Source organism: Amaranthus tricolor, chromosome 3 (assembly GCF_026212465.1).
Source record: "Amaranthus tricolor cultivar Red isolate AtriRed21 chromosome 3, ASM2621246v1, whole genome shotgun sequence".
Lineage (NCBI taxonomy): Eukaryota > Viridiplantae > Streptophyta > Magnoliopsida > Caryophyllales > Amaranthaceae > Amaranthus > Amaranthus tricolor.
In genome coordinates this window covers 28,615,886-28,638,320 of record NC_080049.1, presented here as the reverse complement: position 1 = coordinate 28,638,320, position 22,435 = coordinate 28,615,886, and the positions used below count along the sequence as shown (strand labels likewise).

The 22,435-nt window shown below is 34.1% G+C and overlaps 1 protein-coding gene across 4 annotated transcripts in view; it reads right to left on the bottom strand.

Annotated features, from left to right (window-relative positions):
* Positions 1-2,525: 2,525 nt before the first annotated feature.
* The window catches only part of LOC130807420 (uncharacterized), a 28,572-nt gene continuing 8,662 nt past the window's right edge, over positions 2,526-22,435 (bottom strand). For 3 of the 4 annotated variants that reach the window (XM_057672624.1, XM_057672621.1, XM_057672623.1), the window contains 29 exons: positions 21,651-21,737; positions 21,444-21,560; positions 21,173-21,236; positions 20,951-21,093; positions 18,985-19,032; positions 18,824-18,892; positions 18,035-18,110; positions 14,300-14,430; positions 13,530-13,589; positions 13,382-13,451; positions 13,233-13,297; positions 13,068-13,129; positions 12,876-12,999; positions 12,732-12,789; positions 12,447-12,559; positions 10,649-10,726; positions 10,492-10,554; positions 10,321-10,416; positions 10,125-10,234; positions 8,966-9,155; positions 8,327-8,441; positions 6,577-6,689; positions 6,424-6,501; positions 5,444-5,509; positions 5,227-5,355; positions 3,478-3,534; positions 3,292-3,372; positions 3,033-3,205; positions 2,526-2,875 (listed from right to left, as the gene is read on the bottom strand). In XM_057672624.1, coding sequence (XP_057528607.1) covers positions 3,155-3,205; positions 3,292-3,372; positions 3,478-3,534; positions 5,227-5,355; positions 5,444-5,509; positions 6,424-6,501; positions 6,577-6,689; positions 8,327-8,441; positions 8,966-9,155; positions 10,125-10,234; positions 10,321-10,416; positions 10,492-10,554; positions 10,649-10,726; positions 12,447-12,559; positions 12,732-12,789; positions 12,876-12,999; positions 13,068-13,129; positions 13,233-13,297; positions 13,382-13,451; positions 13,530-13,589; positions 14,300-14,430; positions 18,035-18,110; positions 18,824-18,892; positions 18,985-19,032; positions 20,951-21,093; positions 21,173-21,236; positions 21,444-21,560; positions 21,651-21,737 — 2,514 coding nt within the window. In that variant the 3' untranslated portion in view covers positions 2,526-2,875; positions 3,033-3,154. Of the gene's footprint in view, positions 2,876-3,032; positions 3,206-3,291; positions 3,373-3,477; positions 3,535-5,226; positions 5,356-5,443; positions 5,510-6,423; positions 6,502-6,576; positions 6,690-6,709; positions 7,087-8,326; positions 8,442-8,965; positions 9,156-10,124; positions 10,235-10,320; positions 10,417-10,491; positions 10,555-10,648; positions 10,727-12,446; positions 12,560-12,731; positions 12,790-12,875; positions 13,000-13,067; positions 13,130-13,232; positions 13,298-13,381; positions 13,452-13,529; positions 13,590-14,299; positions 14,431-18,034; positions 18,111-18,823; positions 18,893-18,984; positions 19,033-20,950; positions 21,094-21,172; positions 21,237-21,443; positions 21,561-21,650; positions 21,738-22,435 lie in introns of those variants that run through there. The other variant, XM_057672622.1, reaches the window with a different exon arrangement.

Genomic DNA, 22,435 nt, shown 5'->3' with positions numbered 1-22,435 from the left:
CAATGTAATAATAATTGTTTTATCAATTGATTAGATATGGCATATACTTCAATACTTCTTTATTTATAATATAAAACATAATCAAGTGAAATCTTATTTAATTTGTCTTAATGCATATGCTCAAAATATTAACTTTTTAGAACTTTTATCATGTGAAATAAAAAAATTAAATTAAATATTCAAATTGTATATTAGATAGAGTGAAAACAAAATGTAGCAATTATTAAAAATCAGAGTAAGTATATATCAACATTAGTTGCAATTGAGTTAGATCGAGATTTCATTGAAATAATTTCGGTATAATTTAAAATCAGTTTGGAACAATTTGAATATGGACAGAGCGTTTGCGAGTCGTGATTGGTTAACAAACTTGGCGGATAGAGTTGAAATTCAATTTTTGGTGGGCATTTATTATTTACGTCGACATATATATCAGGTTAAATTTAATCCCTTTTAGAATAACTTCGGTTGAGTACTCAATTCAAATTGTATTTGTTTGGGTTTTATTTATTTAAATCGGGTATTATCATATTCACTTTTAATTGACTTAGATTAAGTTTTGGATCAAAAAAATTTATAGAATGGTTTACAAGCTCTAATTGTGTTCATTCAATGCTTTTCCCTCAACCTTATTTTTCTTTCCAAATTGCATGTCTGATCTCCATTGTTACTCTTCTCCTTATACCTTTGTTTCACATTCTTCATCTTCTCTATCATTCTATATCCATTCACCCAATTCCCTTTCAGATCTCCATTGTTATTTACCTTAAAACCTTCTTCCTCCACGTTCTTTTCTTCCTCATCATTTTGTTGTGATAGCATCCCATTGATTTCTTCCTCCTACTTTTGTATAGGAAAATTCAAAATTGTCAAAAATAATTCAAATTTTTGCTAAATCCACAAAAAGAAAATACAATTATTATTTATTACTAATTGCTTGACATATACAGAAGATTTAAAGATTCATAAGTAAATTTATTTATTTAGCAACTATATTTAATAGGTGAATTTATTTAAAAATTCACAATAACTTAGTTTCTTTATAGTAGATTAAACAAAAATTAATTTATTATTAATCATTGTCTCTTTATAATAAAAGTTTTATCGGCATAATTAATTTTTCATATAAATATATAAGGCATGTTTGGTTGGTTCATTTTTAATGGTATTGAATGGTATCACGACCATTCCAATGTTTGGTTAGGCATTTTTACATTGGAATGTCATACCCTTTGAATTCTCATCCCATTCCATTCCTTAGAATCCCATATCCTCCTACCCTAGGTTTCAAACTCCATTCTATCCCATATTCAAACCCTAATTCACTCTTCCTTCTTATTTCCCTCTCTTCCTTCAATCTAAGATTTTCTGTTCTGTTCTTCAATCTTCTTTCGCCTCCTTCAATCTTCTTTCCCATCAATTCTTCGACTCACACCCTTCAAAACCCCATCTTCATCCCAAATTTCTTCCTTTGTCGTCAAAAACTGTTGAATTTCTCCATTAATTTCATCCTCAGTAACCCTAGCAACATTCGGAAACGCGCTCAATTCAGCAAATGCTGCTGCGAATCTGATCTCCTTCTTCGACATTTATCTTCATTACTGCTGCGAATCACTTATGGTCCTCTAATTCATCCCTTTTACACACAGTTTATTCGAAAAACTAGGATTTTGAAAATAAATTAGGGCCTTTTTTTCGTTGCTTCCCAAAACTGATAAGTATGGCTTCTTGAATTCATCCTTTTACAATGGTTTACATCATTCGAATTGGGGCTGGATGTGCTGTTTTATGATTAATTTTTGTGGGTTTGGATGTGCTAGTTGACCCTTAAACACCCCCTCTGTTTTTTTATAAATTTACAATGGTTTATGTTGAAATGGTATTATTTTCCCTCGTTAAATTTTGATTAATTTTTGAAGTAGCTATTGAAGTTAAATTGTTCAATTAAACGGTGAATTTCACTTTAAAATAGTGAATTTCACTTTCCAAGAGATTGGCCTCCAATCCAAGTGAACTCTCACTCTTTTACCAATGCCCGGATGATAAGTGGAAGAAAGAGTTTATAATCAACCTCATTCATCCTAACTTGGGCAAGTGATGTAATGAAAATGCTTAACTTATAAATTATCTAGACTTTGTGTTTGATTGTCAAAAACATATATTGGAATCTTTTTGTGTAGAGATGTATTGACACCATTTTGAGTGAAAATGTATTGAACTAGTACTTTGTGTGTATGTATTTGTGTGTTTAATAAATGTATGTATGTATCTATATATATATATATAAACTGGACAGAGAATCCATTGCATAATTGAACCAAACAGTGTGAATGGATTGAATATCTATTACAGAATTGAACCAAACAGTTTTAGTCTGGTATGGGGTTCTGAATCCATACCATCCTGGTATGGGGTTCCATACCATTCTAATCCTGCTCACTGAACCAAACGGACCCTATATGTTTTCAAATAGAAACTTGTGGAATTAAAGGTAACAAATAGAATCACATTACTAAAATTAAATTGTAAATAATAAGATTCCACCATATGTGTTTGACTATTAACAGTTATTCCTTAAAATTTGTGTTGGCTTACAAATTTACAAGTTCTTTGTAATTTTGCAACAAAAAAAGGAAGTAAAAACACGCACACAAAAAATGTTCTATTTTTCTGCAAGTTTCACCCGTCTTATGAAACTCATGAAGCACAACTGCAAAAGATCATGCACCCAATTCCCCTTCCCGCAACACCCAAAAAAAAAAAAAAAACTAATCAACAAAAACAACAATAAAAATACACTCCAACTCGATGGGCAAATAAACTAATGCAACACCATCTCAACATTATACACGAGGAATACTGAGCGCCCTTCAACCTGAAAAGTGAAAATCCAATTACAAAAAACACAAGTTATTACAAAAATGTTTGGGTATACATGTATCAATGAAAAAGGATGAATCATTAATCAGATATGTCATCCTTCAGCCAGAATTAAATAAAGAAAAAACATTATTTGAAAAAAAACAATTTACCATTCAAAACTTGATACGAAGCTTATGGCAGTCAATTGATTTAATGTATGCATACATGGGAAAACTAAGCATCAAGGACAAACTACGTAGTACTATGTAGCGATGATGAAACTGTAAATCGCTCAATGATTTAAAATCATTTGAATTGCACGCCGTTGAGATTGAGTTAAACTCTGCATTAACAAAGAGAAGACATTTATTGAAAGCATTTCATGTTGAAGTCAAAATGGAAACTTCAAAATGTCAAAATTGAAGCTACCTGAGAAAGCTGATCAAATAGTGTAGGGGCACTCTGGTAGAACTTCACCAAAAAGTCAATAAGATAGTTTGACAAATTGATCTGCAAGGATGAAATGGAACAAGCAATGAAACAACTGAGAATTAGACCAAACATGACCTCATCAGGCTAGATATAAAATGTCTGTCACATAGCACAGAAAACAACCTCGTTAAGGGGATCAACACTGCTCAATAGATCGTCTTCGTCTTCATCGTTTTGGTTCTTCAGCACCATGTGTCACCAAAGCAAAATTAGTAAGGAGTAAACAGCCAAGTCATATTATGTGAATATAAGTGATAGGTGCGTTTTCGTGCATCTATTTGGCTTATTGCAACTAGTTTTTGTGGTTTTTTTTAAGGTATTTGATCAAATTATGCTCTTGATTGTAGAAGATTTGAGTTAAAGGTACTTTACAAACCTTTATTTTAGTTCTTTTATATTTTTTTGATTTTCGGTGTAATATTGAGAAGGCTATTATATGGTTAAGGGAAGAAGCGTGTAACAAAATTTAAGTGGGGTTCGAGGTGCTTGGCAAAGAAGAGAAGCAAAAGAAGTTTGGAAGAGTGACTATGGTTGGGTTGAGAAAGTTTGGCAAAGAACAGAAGCAAAAGGGCTCAAAATTGTTCATAATGCAATGTTTTTGACATGCAATTTGACACATGTTCACTCTTATAATCATGAGACATGACTTTTGCCACAAGTCCACAACGATCATAAAGAAGCAAGACCAATGGGTTGGATACTAGACTTCAACAGCTTTCCAACGGTGTCCAATTTCGATTTCTGAGCTAGAAATGATAGTTGTTTTAGAATGCATTGGCAGTGTGCACGTTTTATGTTATTTTTATTTTTTTGAAACTCTTAACTTTATTATATTATTTTTTTAGTTATTACTTATTAGTATAAATAAAAGCTCTAGGTTGAATTAGGCTTTTATCATCCCATCTGATCTATCTTTTGAGTTTTATTTCAATTTTCATGGTAAAAATCTAGAAACCATTGTTGAATATTTAAGATCTTAATTTTTCAATTGTGATTTGTGAGAGCATCTCACATTCAAATTCAGTTCTATTTCTTCGTGTGTTTTATTCTTCGCTCTGCTTTACCTAAATTGGTTTTCATTTGATTTAATTCAAGTAAATATGTATTTCTATCTTATAGTATTGTTATTTATTTTCTTAAAATTAATTTAATCATGTTTATTAATTTTTAAATCATGATTTATGAGTAGATTAGTTTTGTTAGGGAATTAGATGAAGTTCTTGAATAATATGTTAATTTGCATGGTTGGATTGACATAATCATATATCGTAAATGATTGAATGCAAGATTAAATGCTAGAGGTTATATTAATAGTATTGATCATACTAAAGAATTAATATTAAGTTGTCTATACTTATTCAATACATTACTTCTCTAACTTTAAGATTGTAACAAAATTATACTACGAGAAGATAATAAATTAGAGAAATCAATTTAATTGAACTCTTAGGGTTAATAGCATTTGATTATTAGAAATAGGTGAACCTTGGAAGGAGTCTTAAGATTATTAATTAATTGTGATTTGAGCCAGAACAGAGTAATAGCATGATAAAAGATATATGTGATTTCCCATTCAATATAGTGATTGTTGCATTTACCAATCCTACCAATTTGATTTGCATTTAATTTAGGAACAAACATGTGAAGTTCTGGCTTGCTTATTTATTATTTTTAATATATTAATGTTTATTCTTGATCAAATTTGTGACAAAAAACCCTCTATTTGCTAATGTTAGGGTTTATGGTTCTATAAATTTAGATTTGAAAGGTTGATAACCGATCAATAAGCCATTGCCCTAGGAAAATGAAAGAAAGAAAGAAAACAGAATTATAGACTAGTTAACATTTGAAAAAAAATTGAGAGAAAAGCACCTCAAATACTTTTGCCATTGCAGCAAGATGTTCATAATCGGGCTTGCCAGATAATTTAGCAGGTGATGCATGTAAGAAACTTTGTTGCACCTCTGCATCTTCAGCGTCAACTTCCTCCCAGTCACTATCCTGTAAAAACAATCAAAGTCATTTTTTTTTATCCATGTTACTTTTTTCAACTATTAAGGATACACCAGCTGAATAAGATAACCAATACCTCCTCATTATGCTCAGTCACTTGTTCTTGAATCTCAATTAGTGTCTCAGCTAACAAGCCAAGAATCTAGCCACAAAAAAGACCAGGTTAAATAAGGATCAGCTACTAATCACCTTAACAAGAACAAAATGTTTAGTGCAGATCATCCCATATTGGACTTGAGTAGATGAGCCTTCATGCAACCTTTGATGAGGACACGGTATAGTTCATGTTATTATATAAATTAACAAGTACATGTGGCAGCCATTTATTTTTTTTTAAAAAAAAGTTCTTGGAGTTAAATTCAGCTGTATTACAGGAGAAACTAATTATAATTTATTGCACTACATGAATTCGCAAAGCAGGATGGGAGAAACCTTTCGTTCAACTTCTAAACAAGAATCAGCCCCCATAAGGTTTCGCACTAACAAGTAACTTACATCAAGCATCAACATAAAACCACCTGAACCAGATATCAACACAGTCCTCACAGAAATTTGCGCATATGCTTGCTCTTTCTAAACACAAGGCTGTTACAACTTATCCACCCACCTCATTTCAAGTAATCATACCTTAGATTAAATCACAATATCTAGAAAAATCAAATCAAACCAGTCCAGATCTCTTTGTTTAAGTTTACTGAATATTCTTGTCACATCATTGTTTCAAAAAGCTACTGCTACTTGTATACAACTACTCTAAATCAGGAGTTTTCAATATGAAAGTACAAAATAATCATGTTCAATAGTAACATAGTAATAATCAAATCGCTCCGTATTTTTTATTAAGACCTGAGATGTAAAACAATACGAATATGCTAAGGACTATAAGATCCAGGTGCAGATACATACTGAACATTAAAATCCATACTTTCCCCAAGTTTTCCATCAAGTTGAAAACAGTACACACACCCAATCTGACATTTATAAAAGCACCTAAACTTCTAATGCAAAATAGTATGTAAGGGAGAGACAATAAATAAAATAAGTGAGAAGAACCACCTTTGCATTAAGAGGCATAACAGTCCATTGGTCTGGAGCTGTTTTAGATTTTGAACGCGTAGTTATTCCTGCAGTGCTCTGCACACAATAGATAGTCAGCTGTAACCAATAGTAGCTTTGCAATCTACTAGAGTCCAGGGCCAGTATCCAAACCTGAATCAGATGACCTTGAACAAAAACTTTTTCCAATTCGACGTGCCTGGTAGACAGCAAGAGAGCCAAAGCAGTGGTAGTAACTTTAATTTGGTATGATCCCTGTATCTCACCTGCATAAATTTCACATTTAATGGAATTAAAACTTTAAATGGAAATCAATGACCGATCACTAACAAAATGTATAGGTGAATGATGATAAACCCCTAGGAAATCAGGTGTAGGTATTAAAGAAGATATAAAGGTAAGTACTCCCCAATTTCTATTTTAGTATGTGCCATTGATTTTGCCCCATTTCTATTTTCGGACATGATCCCTCTACTTTTAGTCTATTTTCTCTCTTATTTCCAAATGATCCCACCACTTTAATCCACTATAATCAACTTCTTAATCTCCGTGTCATTTCTGTATGGAGCAAAATGACAGGGACTGAGGAGTACATCACAGCTGGACAATGGATCAGCGTCTCACGGCACTGCAAAAATAGATGCACCGTACAGAAATATGTGCCTGCATATAACATGACTACTTTAACTGTCAATTCAATAGCCTTCACTGAGGTGCCTAGAAAGTTTTCAGAAGTCCTGTCCATATCCAGCTAAAAGGCAGGATACATTACGGATAGACACTAGTGTTTTACCATAGAAATCGAATTTGTGAATTTTGATACTGTCAATTGGCTAATTAATACTCTTCATACGTCCCATGAAAATGACATCTATAATAGCTATAGATGTATTTAACTACATCACTTTAACGACAGCTCCTCCTTCTGTTAATCATGGTGTGAACATCGACAATCCACTCATTCCTTACGGATAATACAACCCATGTTATAGATTATAGATCATGGGGGCGAAAACTACTATAAATTGTAGAGTGAGGTGTAAAATGAGTCGAACAGGTTATGTATGTACGTTTGGGTCCAAAAGGGTAGGAAAAAGAGCACTAGCGGGGCAGTTTCTTTTGGACAAATTGAAAGGTAAAATTGTACTAATCGGCAAGGTGGATAAGCCAAGAGTTCTGCCTGTAAGTTGCTTCTGGGAGTTCTTTTATATTTTGATGTAAGAGCATATATTAATAGTTCTGCCAGTTACAACTTACAAGTGCATATATTAATATTACACATTTATATTTTGATGTAAGAGCAATAAGTTAGTTCTGCCTGTAAGTTGCTTCTGGGAGTTCTTTTACCACTGATTGCTGGTTGCAAACCCAGCGAGGGAAGGTTGGCAAGTAGGTGACAACCACAAAACTTAGCCACGTCCGTCCAGTCGATCTTGTCTCTTGAAATTAAAGCTTTAGAGAAGCTCCAAAAAGCAAAGCAATAAAATAAGAGATTGGTGGACAAATACTTAACTTCAAATGTATTGTACTTGAGTTGAAGAATTTTGATGGCTATAGGTTTTCAAACATATGAGAGACTAATGCGAAGAGGACATTTGGGTGAAGAGGGAGCGTCAATCACATGGAGAATAACATCTATTGATGGATACAAATTGTTGTTATGTTGGTCAGTTGATCATTGATTGCTACTTTTAGATCTACAAAGCACACTATCAAAATCCCACCCAGAGAAAACACGAAAAAATATACCGATTCTAAAATCTTGGATAACCCAACACCAAGCTCTCATCGTACCCGTCATCATCCAACAGTTAGGTCAGGAATCCTTTAATGTCTAAAAAAAACAAGAAATGTTACTCTATAATCCTATGCCAATTTAGTAAAAGCTTTAATGAGTACCAACCTTGCTGCTTGACCCATGCAGACATTACGTAAGCAAAGGAATTGCTGTAACCATCCACGGGTATGGAGACCAACAAATCAATAAACTGGCCAATATTTGGGGTACTCATATGAACCTGTACACAATATATGGGACTCAGCATCAAATATGTTCAACAAAAGTAAAGTTCATCTATACTTGAAATTGCCCATATTTACCAGGAAATGTAATTACAAGAACATACCATTACCCCAATGCCAAGTGGCTTTTTCCTAGATAAGGTTTTGGTGGGGGGTATCGGATGTATATAACCTTACCCTTGTAATAACAAAGAGGTTGTTTCAAATTGACCAACGAATTTGAAACATCATTACAACTTTACATAGATTAATGCGGTAATGATTTAATATGTCATTTTTATTTAGTCCATTACTATTTAAACCCAAAGAATCTTTGGCTACATCAAAAATTAGTCCATTTTTATTTAATATGTAATAACAAATTTGATACCATAAAAACACGAGTAATATCAACCTAGGAACTTTGTTAAGGCTTTTTTATTTTAAAAAAATTGAAGTGAACAGAGAGAGAGAGAGAGAGAGAGAGAGAGAGAGAGAACGAAGATGAGCTTTTCTACTTATAGAAAAATTATATTAATACCAGTCTAGCAAAAACCAGTAGCAATGAGTTTCTCAGTCCAGCTATTTCACAAGATTGCATACGCCTCACAAGTGCAGATACTAAGTTCTGAATATGTTGTCCCATTTCTGAAGGAAGATTCAAGATAAGTTGCAAAATGTAATTCCCAACAAAAAAGGATCCCGAGCTTTCCAGATCGGGGTCCAAAAGCCTGCATGGACAATTCAACAACAGAACATTTGCTCACAAACAGAAATATGTTCAGAAAAAACTTTGTCAAACAAATGATTATGGCTATAACTCAATGGGAATAGATAAAAGCTCCAACATAGCAGAAGACAAAATGCTAAAATACTACAAAAAGTCTGTAGTATGATAATTCTTTTTTGATGATTTTCAGACTAGAGAACCATTGACAATTTATTCTTCACTTTCCTAAAATTCCAACGCAGTTTGCAACAGCAAACAGCAAGAGATTTTTGTATAACAGATTAACAGTTCACCCTCACAACAAAAAAATATTTTTTCACTTCAATCGACGCCAAGAATCACCATCATGACTCCAGCAGCATAAGGTTGATGAACCATCTGTCTGTATAGTATCGGATTCCTGAGAATGATCATTATTAGATTGTACAGTCAAGGTAGTTTGTGTATTAGCAAGAAGGAATGGCTTCCTTTTCTTCAAAAGGGTTGTTTGATGTAATTAAAGGACTATATTTCCTGTTCCTCCTATTTTCTTTACAACAAAAAACCAATCTTATGCGGACTGTGTCTGTGGAGCTATTAGGAAATATTTTTTCTGGGATGTACACTGGGAATCTGGGGTTATTGAGAAAAAGTTCAACATTTTAATTTTTCATGCTTGTCAATGCACAACTTTGAGCATTAAGATCTCAAATAATGTGCTAATGAAAACTATTAAAAGTTGATATGTGGAAATATATATCGCGACAAAATCTAACATCTTACACTATAAGCTTCTTTTAATATATCAATAAAATGTGTTGTCAAAGTTACCATCGAAAAGCACAAAACTCAAATCGTTGAAAGTATCAAGAAATGCAGGATTCAGGAATATTCAAAGGATCTTATTCAGAAAGAAAACCATAGCCAGAATCCGACAGGCAGTTATCTAGCAAACAAAGAGCAATCACCACCAGGAAAAATGATTAAGTACCTTGAAAGAGCATCTAGTAAGCTTCTCATTGTAAATCCAGGATCACCACCCCAAGTAAGAAGGTCACTCTTTCCCCCACATACAAAAGCAGCCAAGCATTCTGTAGCATTCTGATCAAGAAGATAGAAAAAGACAGTAGTGAATGCCAATTACAGAGGCTAAACATGAGATTCAACATACTATCACGATTTCTAACCTGCATTTCACTGTAATCGTCGGTCTGGAGCACTATTTGTATTATAGGGTTAAAACAAACATCATACAATGCTTTGATTACAGGACCAGGAGCATTCTGTCAAAAACATGGGACATAAGGTCATGAGTTGAAATAAGGAATGAATGTAAAGTCTCAAACAAGAGAACCCACCTTTAAAAGCATAGTCACCAAATCCAGTGAACCTGCAACTAATCCCTCAGGCTGCTGCTTAGGCTACATACACAGCCAAAGTACAAATCATGAACACAATAACTGTAATGTTTTAGCTTAATTGAGTAAAAAGAAGTCTTAAGGCTACAAGACATACCTGGCTAAGAATTGGTCCAATATAGGGTAATACACGAGAAACTAATGGTTGAATGCAGCCTGGAGCATTTTTAATTGCCTGATGGGAATAAAAAGGAAATTGCTCAGGAACTCTGAATAGTTCAATAAAATGTATATAAAAAAAGATCAAAGCCAATCCACTTTCCAAGATCCATCAAACATGATGACTTACAATGATAAGGTTTGTTTACTCATAAATGATCAGTCGGTGATTTGCATATCATCAAGCAACATTTCACCGAAGCTTGTATAGCAAGCTAGGTGATCATTTGATCTTAAGATGAATATTTCTGTGGCACAAAATACAAGACAATCCAATCCTTAGAAAGGCCAGAAGTATCGCGCTCAAAGCTCACTTAGATATGCTCCTTGCACGGAATTAAAAGCTATAGCTCTATGTCAGGCGCACTTCCCAGACCTGGGTATAGTGAAATGTATACAAGTGTTTCTAGATCTTCACCAAAAAGTGACGCACCACACTACACAAATGTGGTTCAAATGAGCAAGGGCTATACCCTTCGCCTCCAAAACCTTGGTTATAGGGTCAAGTATGCAAAGTCGCCACCCGAAAGCGGTGGAACACATCTCTAAGATATGATGTTAAATGAGTAAAGATTATTGGGTTTAAGGAACTAGAGACCAAGAATTGGATCTAAGTGAGATTCACAATTTTCAAGTACTTAAAAGCTACCCCAAAGCAACTCCTTTATACACCCTAGCTGCATGTCTAATAATCTCTTAGCTAGTTCACCACAACACTCTTTTAACTTTTTCATGCTTCAGATTTAAAGACAAGTAAGATGGTAAGCGCTACTCAAGTTAAACAAAACTCCCCATTACTCATCTTCGCCAAAGGCTTCATGCCTCCATCAATGGCGCTTCCTTGTAACTCATTGTTCTCTGGCTTCCCTCACATTCCAACTTCTTGATGGGATTAATAAGACAATATGTTCCCAGTCTTCTTTTTCATTGACTGTTATGGCTTCTCCCCTCCAAGTATTCAATACGTTTCCCTAACCATAAATTGTGTATTAGTTAAAAGCATCATAGTGCAAAATATCCCCCGCATCACGTCAGTGCGATTGTATTGAAAGGTTTTTGAGCTTACCAAAACTAATATATAGGCCGAGACATCCATTAAACCATCTGGATCAAATGCAAAAGTTTTGTGGTCATGACTGAAACTGTGATTTTGCACTCTCAAATACAACTTCATAAGTCTATCTATTTTAATACGAATCCAAGTTTCTACAACTAAAATTTTATGACTCAAACTATTCGAATTGGCAACAGAAACATATTTACAAGGACACGAGCAAGCTACTTCCTGAATTTCCTAGTTTTTCATGAAACATTTCATGCTGGAAATGATTTGACGAGTTTTGTAACTCAATTTTATTCCTTATTTCTGAAATATGTTTGAAACTGGACAAGTACATAACTACATTTTCATGTATTAGATTCAACAGTTCTCTATATTTCCCATGTAAAATAATAAATTCATATGTCCAGCTACATATTGATCTTAGTGGCCTATAAGTGGCAAAACTTAGATATTTCAGGCTTATCTTTCAACCAAATTCATAGGGAAGCTCAATTGGACATGAAAACATTAAAGAAACATGTATCCCATGTAATTTTGCGGGGAAACATACATGTTAAGACATGTTCGTGTTCTTCAGTTTCAAGTGGAAACATCCATTTGAGACTTCTCTATTATATTGACAGCACGAAGCCATCAGCCAAAAACAGAAACAAAACAGGAAGCCAAAAACTACCTCCAGAACTTCAATGGCATCTATACTTATAAAAGGATCAGAAACATGAGAGGCCCATTTATTAAGAATAATGGGAGAGATGATCGGCTCCACTGTCAACGATGCTTCATGACCTACAAAATGATTACATTTGATACACATTTAAAATCCAAACCAGATTCTGGGCCCACAAGAACATTTGAAGACATGACAACATCTGGAAAAAACATCAAGATCGCGAAGACAAGCTCTAGTGTAAACTCTGATCAAGGCAAAGTTGTCTTCAGAATCAATATAAAGGACTACCTGACTTGACAGCTGCTTGTAAAGTTTCAAGCACTAGGTGCAAACTTTCTTCTGACGCCTGAAAACATGTAAAAACTGCATGCTAGAGCATCATGAAAATAGATAAGAAACAAAAAGGAAATAAAAGGCCCACCAATACATTACTTGATTTAGGAGATCAATAAGCGATGAAAATAGCTGCATTATATGAGGCTGAAGGGCTTCTTTTTTTGCATCGGGTAAGAGCTGAGAAAGCACTCGACAGGAACCAACTTTAACAGGCGGTGGTCTGTAAACAAAATATATCATTTACCAATCCTGCACACTTTGCAATCAGAGAGGGATTTATTCACTTACACATCCATGCCTATAGCTCTTAGAGAAGCAAAAAGAAAATGCTCAACGGTCCCAGGGCTCAGCTGCAGAGGAAGTTATTTATAAGAGTAAGACACCGGTAGCTAGACAAACTTGCTAAAGAAACAAAAAAAAAAAAAAAACAAAATGAATGAGACATGTCATTACCATAGATGAGAACTTTGGTACCGATGAGAACACACGGGCATAGAGAAAAGGAAAATCATGGACCTCTGTCCAAAGGACTGTACTTAGTAAAATATAATCAAGTCATAAGAACAAAATGAAGATAAAAAAAGTCTAACTAGCCTACATACCTGCTCCAATATCTTCCATGATGATCAGTTCTATAAATTTCTTCATATCAAATCCATCAGGGCCACAAACCTATTACCTCATATAGATCAGTATATGAACTTGGCACGTATTTCAACCATGACAAAGAAATCTCAAGTGTGCTCAAACCTCTGCCTCTTGCAATTGATCTGATAAAGATGCCATACCATAAATGACAGCCTCTCGTATCTTCCAAAGAATGAATCAAAGAAGTAAAGTTCAGTAAATTAAGCAATAATCAATAAGAAATGACCTCATCATATGTATTGCATAATAGCAAATCATTTAAACCACAACAACTTAAAGTGATCAGGTATGCATGTTTGGTAGCAAGGTATTGGTTTCTTGTCCATTTTCATCACAAGACGGACAGGACCACAATCACCACCTCCACTCCTACCCCTACTTAGCAACAATCCTATCTCCCCTCTTTTCTTCCCCAAAATTGTGGGTCTTCTATACAAAAGAAAAGGCTAGATAGGAGTATATTGTAATGTGAATGTCCTACATCTTAGTAATGAGGAATATCTAAGCCACATTTTCTTGTATTATGATTATGATTTCTAAGTAGGCGTCCTCTTGTAGAAAGATATGTTTGCAGTTATGAAGCGTAGTTTGGCTATCCAACAAGAAGCATTTTCATGAGCTATTCATAACTTTGGCTTATAATGCAGACATGGAAGAGATCAAAGGCTCTTTCCAAAAGCCATAAAAATCTCCTACCCAACCCTAAAAAGAAAAAGAGAAAAATGGAAGAAGAAAGAGGGAATTACATAAAGAGAATTCAGCACAAGACAAAGGTTCAACAATAAACAAAAAAAAAGAGATAAAAACTTGTAATTAGTCATGAGACGATTGTCCAATTGACACCCACGTAAGGTAGCATTTGCGGCACTTACCCTCCACCAAATACTCAAGCCTTCAGCTTTCTGTTGTTGTGACTCCATAAAACGCCTCTTAGTAGCTTCTATAATGGCACAAAGTCCATCCTCACCACAAGACCCTATGATCTCTTCTAATAGAAGGACACCTGTACGTAAAAAGGAATATAAAAATTACCCATTTGACAGCTAATTGAACATCAAGCTTACATGCAAGTACCTTTTTATTTTCCAAAACAAATTTAAATTTACTTGAAAAGAAAGAGTGTCATCATTTCAATGAAGCATGGTAGATCAAACACAATCAAGATCTTTAGCTACCAAAAAGTATATTATACAAAAAACCCATTAAAGTAGACAAGTAACTTGTAGAAGGTAACACTTGACTCCAAATTTCAAGCAGCATCAGAAAAGGAAATACAGTTTTTCTTTACCAATAAACTTGGTATCAAAAATCTACTCACTAGTGTTTTCTTTTTATCCACAGCTATATCACAAGCTTTTGTGTTCTTTTTAAGTCATACGCACTCATGGAAGCACAAGGGAAAAATAATGAACAAAGGAGGCAATGTGGTTCAATAGTACTCCAATTTTCAAAAATCCATAATCCCATGAAAATAGAAGTCAAGTTTTCATAATAAAAGCGAATTAAGAATTAAGAAAATCAAACGACCAAAGCCTAGAGCAATTTATTGTATCTGAATTCTGACGCCTAAAGTTGAATTGCTCTTTGCTATAAGGTCATCGAAAGTTACTCTTTGCTATAATCTAAAAACAATTACTCCCTCTGCCCTAATTTGGTTACATCCATAGTACAAAAAATCAAGGGTGCATCGAATTGCAGTGACCGTGTTGTAAAGGTTTAAAAAATCAAACCGATATTTTCCGTATTGTAAAGGGTGTTAAGAAATGCATTTTGGGCTCTTTTGAGTGACATCTCATGCTTTTGGCTAATATTTGGCTTAACGAATACTGCATCATGCATCCGTTACCACAATCATGACTATTAAAGGTTTCTATTGAGTACTATGATGTAAATTGTAACCCTTTGGTTTGCAATGGAGGAGAGGGTGGTTGTAGTGAGACCATTATAAACATGGGCATACGGTCCCTGAGGTGCGATAGAAGGTCGTATTGAATCTTGCAGTTTACTACTGCAAATAAAACAAGAGTTGCTTTATGGCCTATTCCTGAATGCAAAGCTCCAAGATTAGATGGGTATTCTAGTGCCTTCATTAAAGCTTCTTAGCACATTGTTGGTAAGGATTCTGTTCATGTATTCAAGATTTTTTCAAAAATGGTAAGCTGCCAAGAGTTTGGAATGCAACAATATTACTCTAATCCTTAAAATAAGATGCCCTAAACCCCATAAACCAATTGTCTATTTAGGTTTGACCTGTAAATGCAGAACGAAGTTAATTTATAATAAGCTTTAGATGTTGCTAGTGCTAGACAGTCTTATTTTCCAAAACAAGGATAAGAGCATTCTCCATAACAGTCTCCTTTGTCGTGATATCATGAAGAGTGATAAGAGGTCCAATTGCCCTCCTAGTTGAATTACCAAGGCAGACCTAAGAAACATTTATGATACTATAGATTGGGTCTTTCTAAAAGATGTATTTTTAGTCTTGAACTCCCCTGTAAATTGTGTCACCATCACCATTCACCACAAATTGTGCTACAAGAGTTCAATGGCAATCCTTTCAAACCAGTTGATGCCAAAACGGGATTGAGAGAAGGGGATCCCATGTTCACTCTTCTTGTTGTTACGTGTATGGAGTATTTGACAAGGATCCTCCTCTATGTATTTCATTTCCATTCAAGATGTGCATTTTTGTCCCTTGAACATCTTTGTTATGCAGATGACCTCCTCCTTATTTGTAAGGGGGAGGAGAGATTGGTTAGGCATTGCCATTGCAGGGGCTTCAATTGTTTTCTTTTCTGGTCTTTGTCCTAACAAGGATAAGACAACTATATGCTTCTCTAAGGTTGACAAAATTGTCATGGAAAGCATTTGCAGTTACATTGGTTTTTCCGAGGGTGTTCTCTCGTTCCAGTAATTGGGAGTCCTCATTTCACCTAAGTAGTTGGCAGTGGGTGACTTGTAAGAAGCTGGCATAACTAATACAGACATCTCATACTTGTTGGGCTTATTTCAGCAAGATTTCCACGCAGTTGTTCCAGTGAGCACAACATCCAAAAAGCAGATGGTCAGAAACAGTACAATGCTCAAATGATTCCACAAATTTACAAATTACATAAGGTAACGTTTGGAAACACGAATTTCATTTGAATTTTTGTAATTCAATTCAAGAAATTGAAATCATGAATTTAAATTCCAAATCCAATTCCTCAATCTCGTTTGGAAATTAAAAAATTAAATTCCTACATTTCAAATCCACATAGTTATTTAGAAAATATTGGAATTGAATTCCCAAATTTAAATTCTATAGCATTGTTTGGATAACCTTGTAATTACATTCAACCAAAAATATTAAATTTAAATTTTTAATGATTAAACGTTCATTATCATAGAAATGACATGATACATATCATGAAAATTTACACTACAAAATTATTTTCATTGCCACTAATTATTCAGTTAGTCTCTTGAGAGACCGTCTCTTTGAGAGACATATTTTAAGCCCAGCCCATTAAAAATTAATGTCTACTTATATTATTCTTAATGCTTACTTACCATATCCTTAATGCCTACTTTTAATATCTTAAATGTTTACTTACATTATTTCTAATGCCTATTTACAATATTTTAAAAAATATATAATGGGTTGGCCCAATTAGAGATGGTCTCTCAAAGAGACCGCCTCTCACAAGAATTTGTGCTAATTATTATCGTTGATCAAACGGGCCCATTGCTACCTGTTAAGCAAAAGTAGTTGTTTTACCAGAGTAAACAACTACTCTTATAAGAGACCGTTTTTCAAAGAAGCGACCTCAAAACAAGAAGTTCACATTTTTACTTTTACTTTAATTTGTATTAGTTCGGTTATTTAGTCCATATATTTAATACATCAATCAGAGAGACCGTCTATCACAAAAATTTGTGAAGTAAATGGTAACTGGCTATTACTCCTCTAAAACCTTATTACTCCCAAGGGATTTATGGCTGATTCTTGTTGGTGGACATGAAGTCCAATTCACTATCCCATTCACTGTCATTTGTAGTTTTTTAGACTGGTCGACCCAAATGCTTAAATGGGCCCATTTTGAACCTTTTTAAAAAAAAAATTGAAATGAAAAGCTAAAAAAATATGAAAAGCTTACATAATAGCCAAAGTGTCAAAATATTTCCCAAGGTAAGCAATTTTAATATATATTTAATATAAAAAAATAAAAAATATTTGGGCTGAATAGGAATTGAAATTAGGGAAGGTATGGGTTGGAAATGAAGAGTTTGTTTTTTACTTGGGTTGGAATTGTGTTGGAATTGGGCCAATTTCAATTTCAATTTTTCAGCTTAGCCAAACAATGGAATTGGGCCAATTCCATCAATTCAAATGAAATGGCCCAATCCAAACATACCCTAAGTCAAATTTACAACAAATTGCGCAAAGCTTTTGCTCCAGGTCTCCAACTTACCATCTGCTACTCATTTGCAACCACATCAATCACAATTTTGCAACACTAGCAGTCAAAAAAGACGACATAATTTTTTAAAGCTACAAAAAATGAAGCTTGCATAGGGACTTCCAAAATCCAATATACCAAATTCTCATTTTATAACCTACATACCAGAAACACGGCAGTTGCACTCGTTGTCGTCCTCGTCAGATATATATTGATTTGCATCCAGGGACCAAGCATTTATCTACAAATTAGCCAAATTAGAAAGAGATTGCGTACAAAAGCAAACATTGGGAGCATCAAATCCACACTTATTCGATAAATGAACCATCAAAGTTCAAACTCAATACTCCCTCTTATTCAGCTTAGGTGTCCCATAATTTTTTTTGACTCTATTCATTGATCACTCGCAATTTCCAATTTATTCTTAATCTATAAGTTAAAACATACTCAAGTGGGAACTTTTATAAACTTTAATTATGTACAAGTAAAGATATTTAGGATGAAATTAGTGCATTGGCAACTCGCAGGTGTGCAAAACTAAACGTGATATATAAGCTATATAGAAGGGAGTATAAAAGATGCAAGTGAGAATCATCTAATAGTCACAAACATTTTCCTTTTTCTTATAAAAAGATACTTAGAGTATTTTACAATCTGAAGTAAACATAGAGAGCAACAATCCAAACCTACAATCCTCTAAATAGTGAAAAAATTTAGAGATTAAACCAGTTTCTAAGAATTAGTCCCACTAAATAAGAATTAAAAAAACAGCTACCATATCCCACAAAGCTAAGTGATTCAATCCCACAACAAACACTTATTAAAACAGCTACACTCACAAATTTACCCCATTTTACATTGAGGAAAAGGTCCTCATATGGAGAAACGTTAAGTAAAACAATGGCATTGGTAATACAAAAATTTAAGACAAAAAGCAGAAGAATAAACTGGCACCTGCTGTTCTGTAATTTGCATGAATCCAAATGTATAATAAACCAGCTCTTGCAAGTAATTTGCAACAACCTAAATAGGCGGGATACATTATGAGGTCTTCATAACAAGGAAATAAATAAAAAGTTAAAGCCAGAATCTGGTAAAATTACTGCTATATATACCTTCACAAATCTCAAACTGCCAACAACTGTTAGCAGGAACTCAAACAACTGCAAACAATTTATGCATTAGTCAGAAATTGGTCCTACCAAAAACAGATAAGAAACAAGATAGCATACCAATGCACAAACAAATTGACAACTACACCAGATAAGAGAGCACTACTTATAAAAAGCATCACACATCTGTAACACGCTGAAATATAAAATTTGAAAGACTTAACCATTACTTCTAAGGATGTAAGAATGATAATAACCAATACCTGATAAAATTTATTACTTATCTCATTGTACATGAGTACATTAATTTAACAGAGCCTGCTTTTCATTTGGTAAACTTCTTTAGCTACCTAATCTTCCCTCTATAGGCCTTTGCAATCCTCCCTTTGTTTCCTATTGACATTTCCACTTTCCATTTTAAGTCATTTACTATTGATATTTACACTTAAACTTTATTTTTCTTTAATGAAAGCTTCTTGGATTGGAAAATCTACTTGGAAGTTGTATAGGAATCAGCTCGCTTTAGCCATATTCTTTCTCTACATGATTGATATCTCTAGAACTTCTAACAAAAGTTTGTAGGCTTTAAGCTGCATTGTTCATCTATTTTACTTTTTTTCCATTCGCTACATGTTTAATATCTCTAGACTAGGTAAATCTACTTAGAAAGTTGTATAGGAAGTAGCTAGATTTGACCACGTACCAGCTAACATACCAATAGATCTAGTTTCTTGCATCTAGTATGGTATGATTTAACTTGAATTAAAATATTAGACAATACAAACAATAACAATGCCAAATCCTTCCAAATGAATAAATAATTGGTCCTTAATACTTATATAAGGAAAGATGCAGTTTAAGAAATAATGGACTTAAAAAAGCTAGTGATTGCTCATCAAACAAGTATATGGTGCTCATTGTTATGTGTAGTTTGCGTACCCAATGCTACTCAGATTCGTAAGTCTAGTGTCAGTAAAGAGTAAGGATCGGATGATTTGACATGCAACATTACAACCAAAAGCTTCTTTTCTCAGCCTATTTTAAGTATCCCATTCATAGAGTAAAAACAAGGCCGCATCGCGTCGCGTCGGCCACGTTGTAAAGGTTATTTAAAAACAGCAAACCGATATTTCCGTGTCGTAAAAGTATAAAGAATCACATTTTTGGTCGTATGATCAAAGAAAATCTTATGATTTCGACCAATATTTAGGCGTTATAATAAAGCACATCACTCCTGTAATCGCATCAACGTTTAATTACTGCAATCGTGACCATTATAACATTTTTACTCTGTGATCCCAGCGAGGATGTATCTGGAAATCCAACATGGAACACATGAGGTGAGTAGGAGTGTTGGAGTAACAGTATGTGCACTTAAAAAATCATGGTGACAAGGCCCCTGAACACCACAAGATACCAAGACAAGGGGTTGATCTCAACAAAGTGACAAACTGCTCTGAAGTCTGAACATTTATATTGATCAACCACCGCTGCTATCCTTCTAGTTCTCTACACAAGTCGCTTTATAGAAGATTAATTTTTGGCCTTCTGTTGCCAAAGACAACACCCATTTGTCATTCTAGAAGTTACCAAGCTCGAGTAACCCATCTAATTTCCAAGTTTTAGCTACTATGTAACACTTTACTATATCATAGAAACCACTTCAGTTAAAATGAAAGACTTTTGATCTAATTAAGGAAGACTTGACAACTTCCTCATAATAGGCAATGAGCTTTAACCCTATGCCTTATCTATGCTAATCAAATAATAGATGAGGTATGCACTGTTGGAAATTTAAGATTTCACCAAGGTGCTGTGATTTCTAGCAAGGAGTGCTTTTTGCATTTCATTTGATCAATAGAAATTAGAAAGACCTCAATGTTCTCCCATGTGTCCAAACTTCTCTAACTTAATTTTGGTTCATTTATAGCAATACTATATTGATAGAAACAAAAAGAAAATGTTGCACCTGCATGACAAAGGACTCCAAACTTCTCTCTGCTCCATCAGAGTCATATCGTCCTTCAAAGGAGTCTAGAGAACCTTCAACTGATGACTGCTCATATACTTTTAAAGTTGTCACAAATGTGTGCCACAGAGGTCCTACAATAGCTAGAATCCAGGAACACAAAATAATTAAATAAAAGGATGGGAGTACGAAACACAAAAATTGTAAGGAATCATCACTCACCCATGAACTCTGTTTCAATAGCACCTGGAAAATTTTGAACAAATTGATTCAAACACTTCAAAACCTGAAGGTTGACAAAACAGCTGTAAATAAGATTATTAAAATAGCAAAAAACAATTGAGGAGTTCAGGATTTCCTGTTTCACTTGGATAAGGCATCCCAAACCCCATGTCATCCTTCCTCACTACACACCTAAACATAAGCACCTGCAACTGAAAACACAAACTTACAGAAAATACATAACGAGTATCAATGGCTGAACTGAAAATACCTCCATTCTTATGCTCCAGTCACCAGGGTCTTCTGATTGCACTGGATGATTTAATACAGCTGAAAACTGATGCATCCATTGTTGAAGCATTGGTGATATCAGATTAGTAGTCTCTACCTGAGATTAAAGTCATTATATGTCATACCATGTGCATTAGGGATTAGGCCCAAAATCTGAGATATGGTTCTACAAAACATTAATCAATACCTTATACGCACCACTCATTGTACCCAGCATAGACGTACAAGAGTAGACTATTGACAGGGCCTTTGTGCGCAAAGATTTGTCATATATCTAAACAAAACACAGACATGAGTGAAACAGATTCGTATACAGTGTCAAACACTGAATAAATAAAATCAAAAACAAATGATTGTTATTTGACATTTGTTATCATATTGACTTTATTCAAAACATCAACAGCTCATATAACTACTGGAACTATCAAATATAACAACAAATCACGAATATAATCAGACAAGAGTCCACAACAATCATCTCAAGAACCACTTAGTGAAGAAATGAATACAACGGTGAAAAAGAATACTTGCACAGAGAGAAAATTAAGTTTGTTTTATGGCTATGTGGAAGAGTCATAAGTTCCACCACTACAAAATGGATTTTCTTTTGCACTTTCACTTGGTACATATATTATGTTCATATAAATACAGGCATTTATGAGGATAGACAAGCTGGAAGTTCTACAAAAAAAACTTGCAGATTTGAAATCAAGCAAAGCAATCAACCTTGCTGAAAAACACTATGTGTTATGTCCCAACAACATTCAAGCACATTTACTCCTGAACGTTTAAACCCTATATTAATTACTTAGCTAGTTAGTCTAATCAGTTGTAGCTCCTCAGTGGGGAAGCCATAATTTCTGATTTAGAGTTTTGAAGTAGCCATTGATTGGGTTTCACTTTCTCAATCAAATTTGAAAATGATGATAGTCTTTTTCTGAACATTTTCATTTATCCAGAATGCTCTACTCT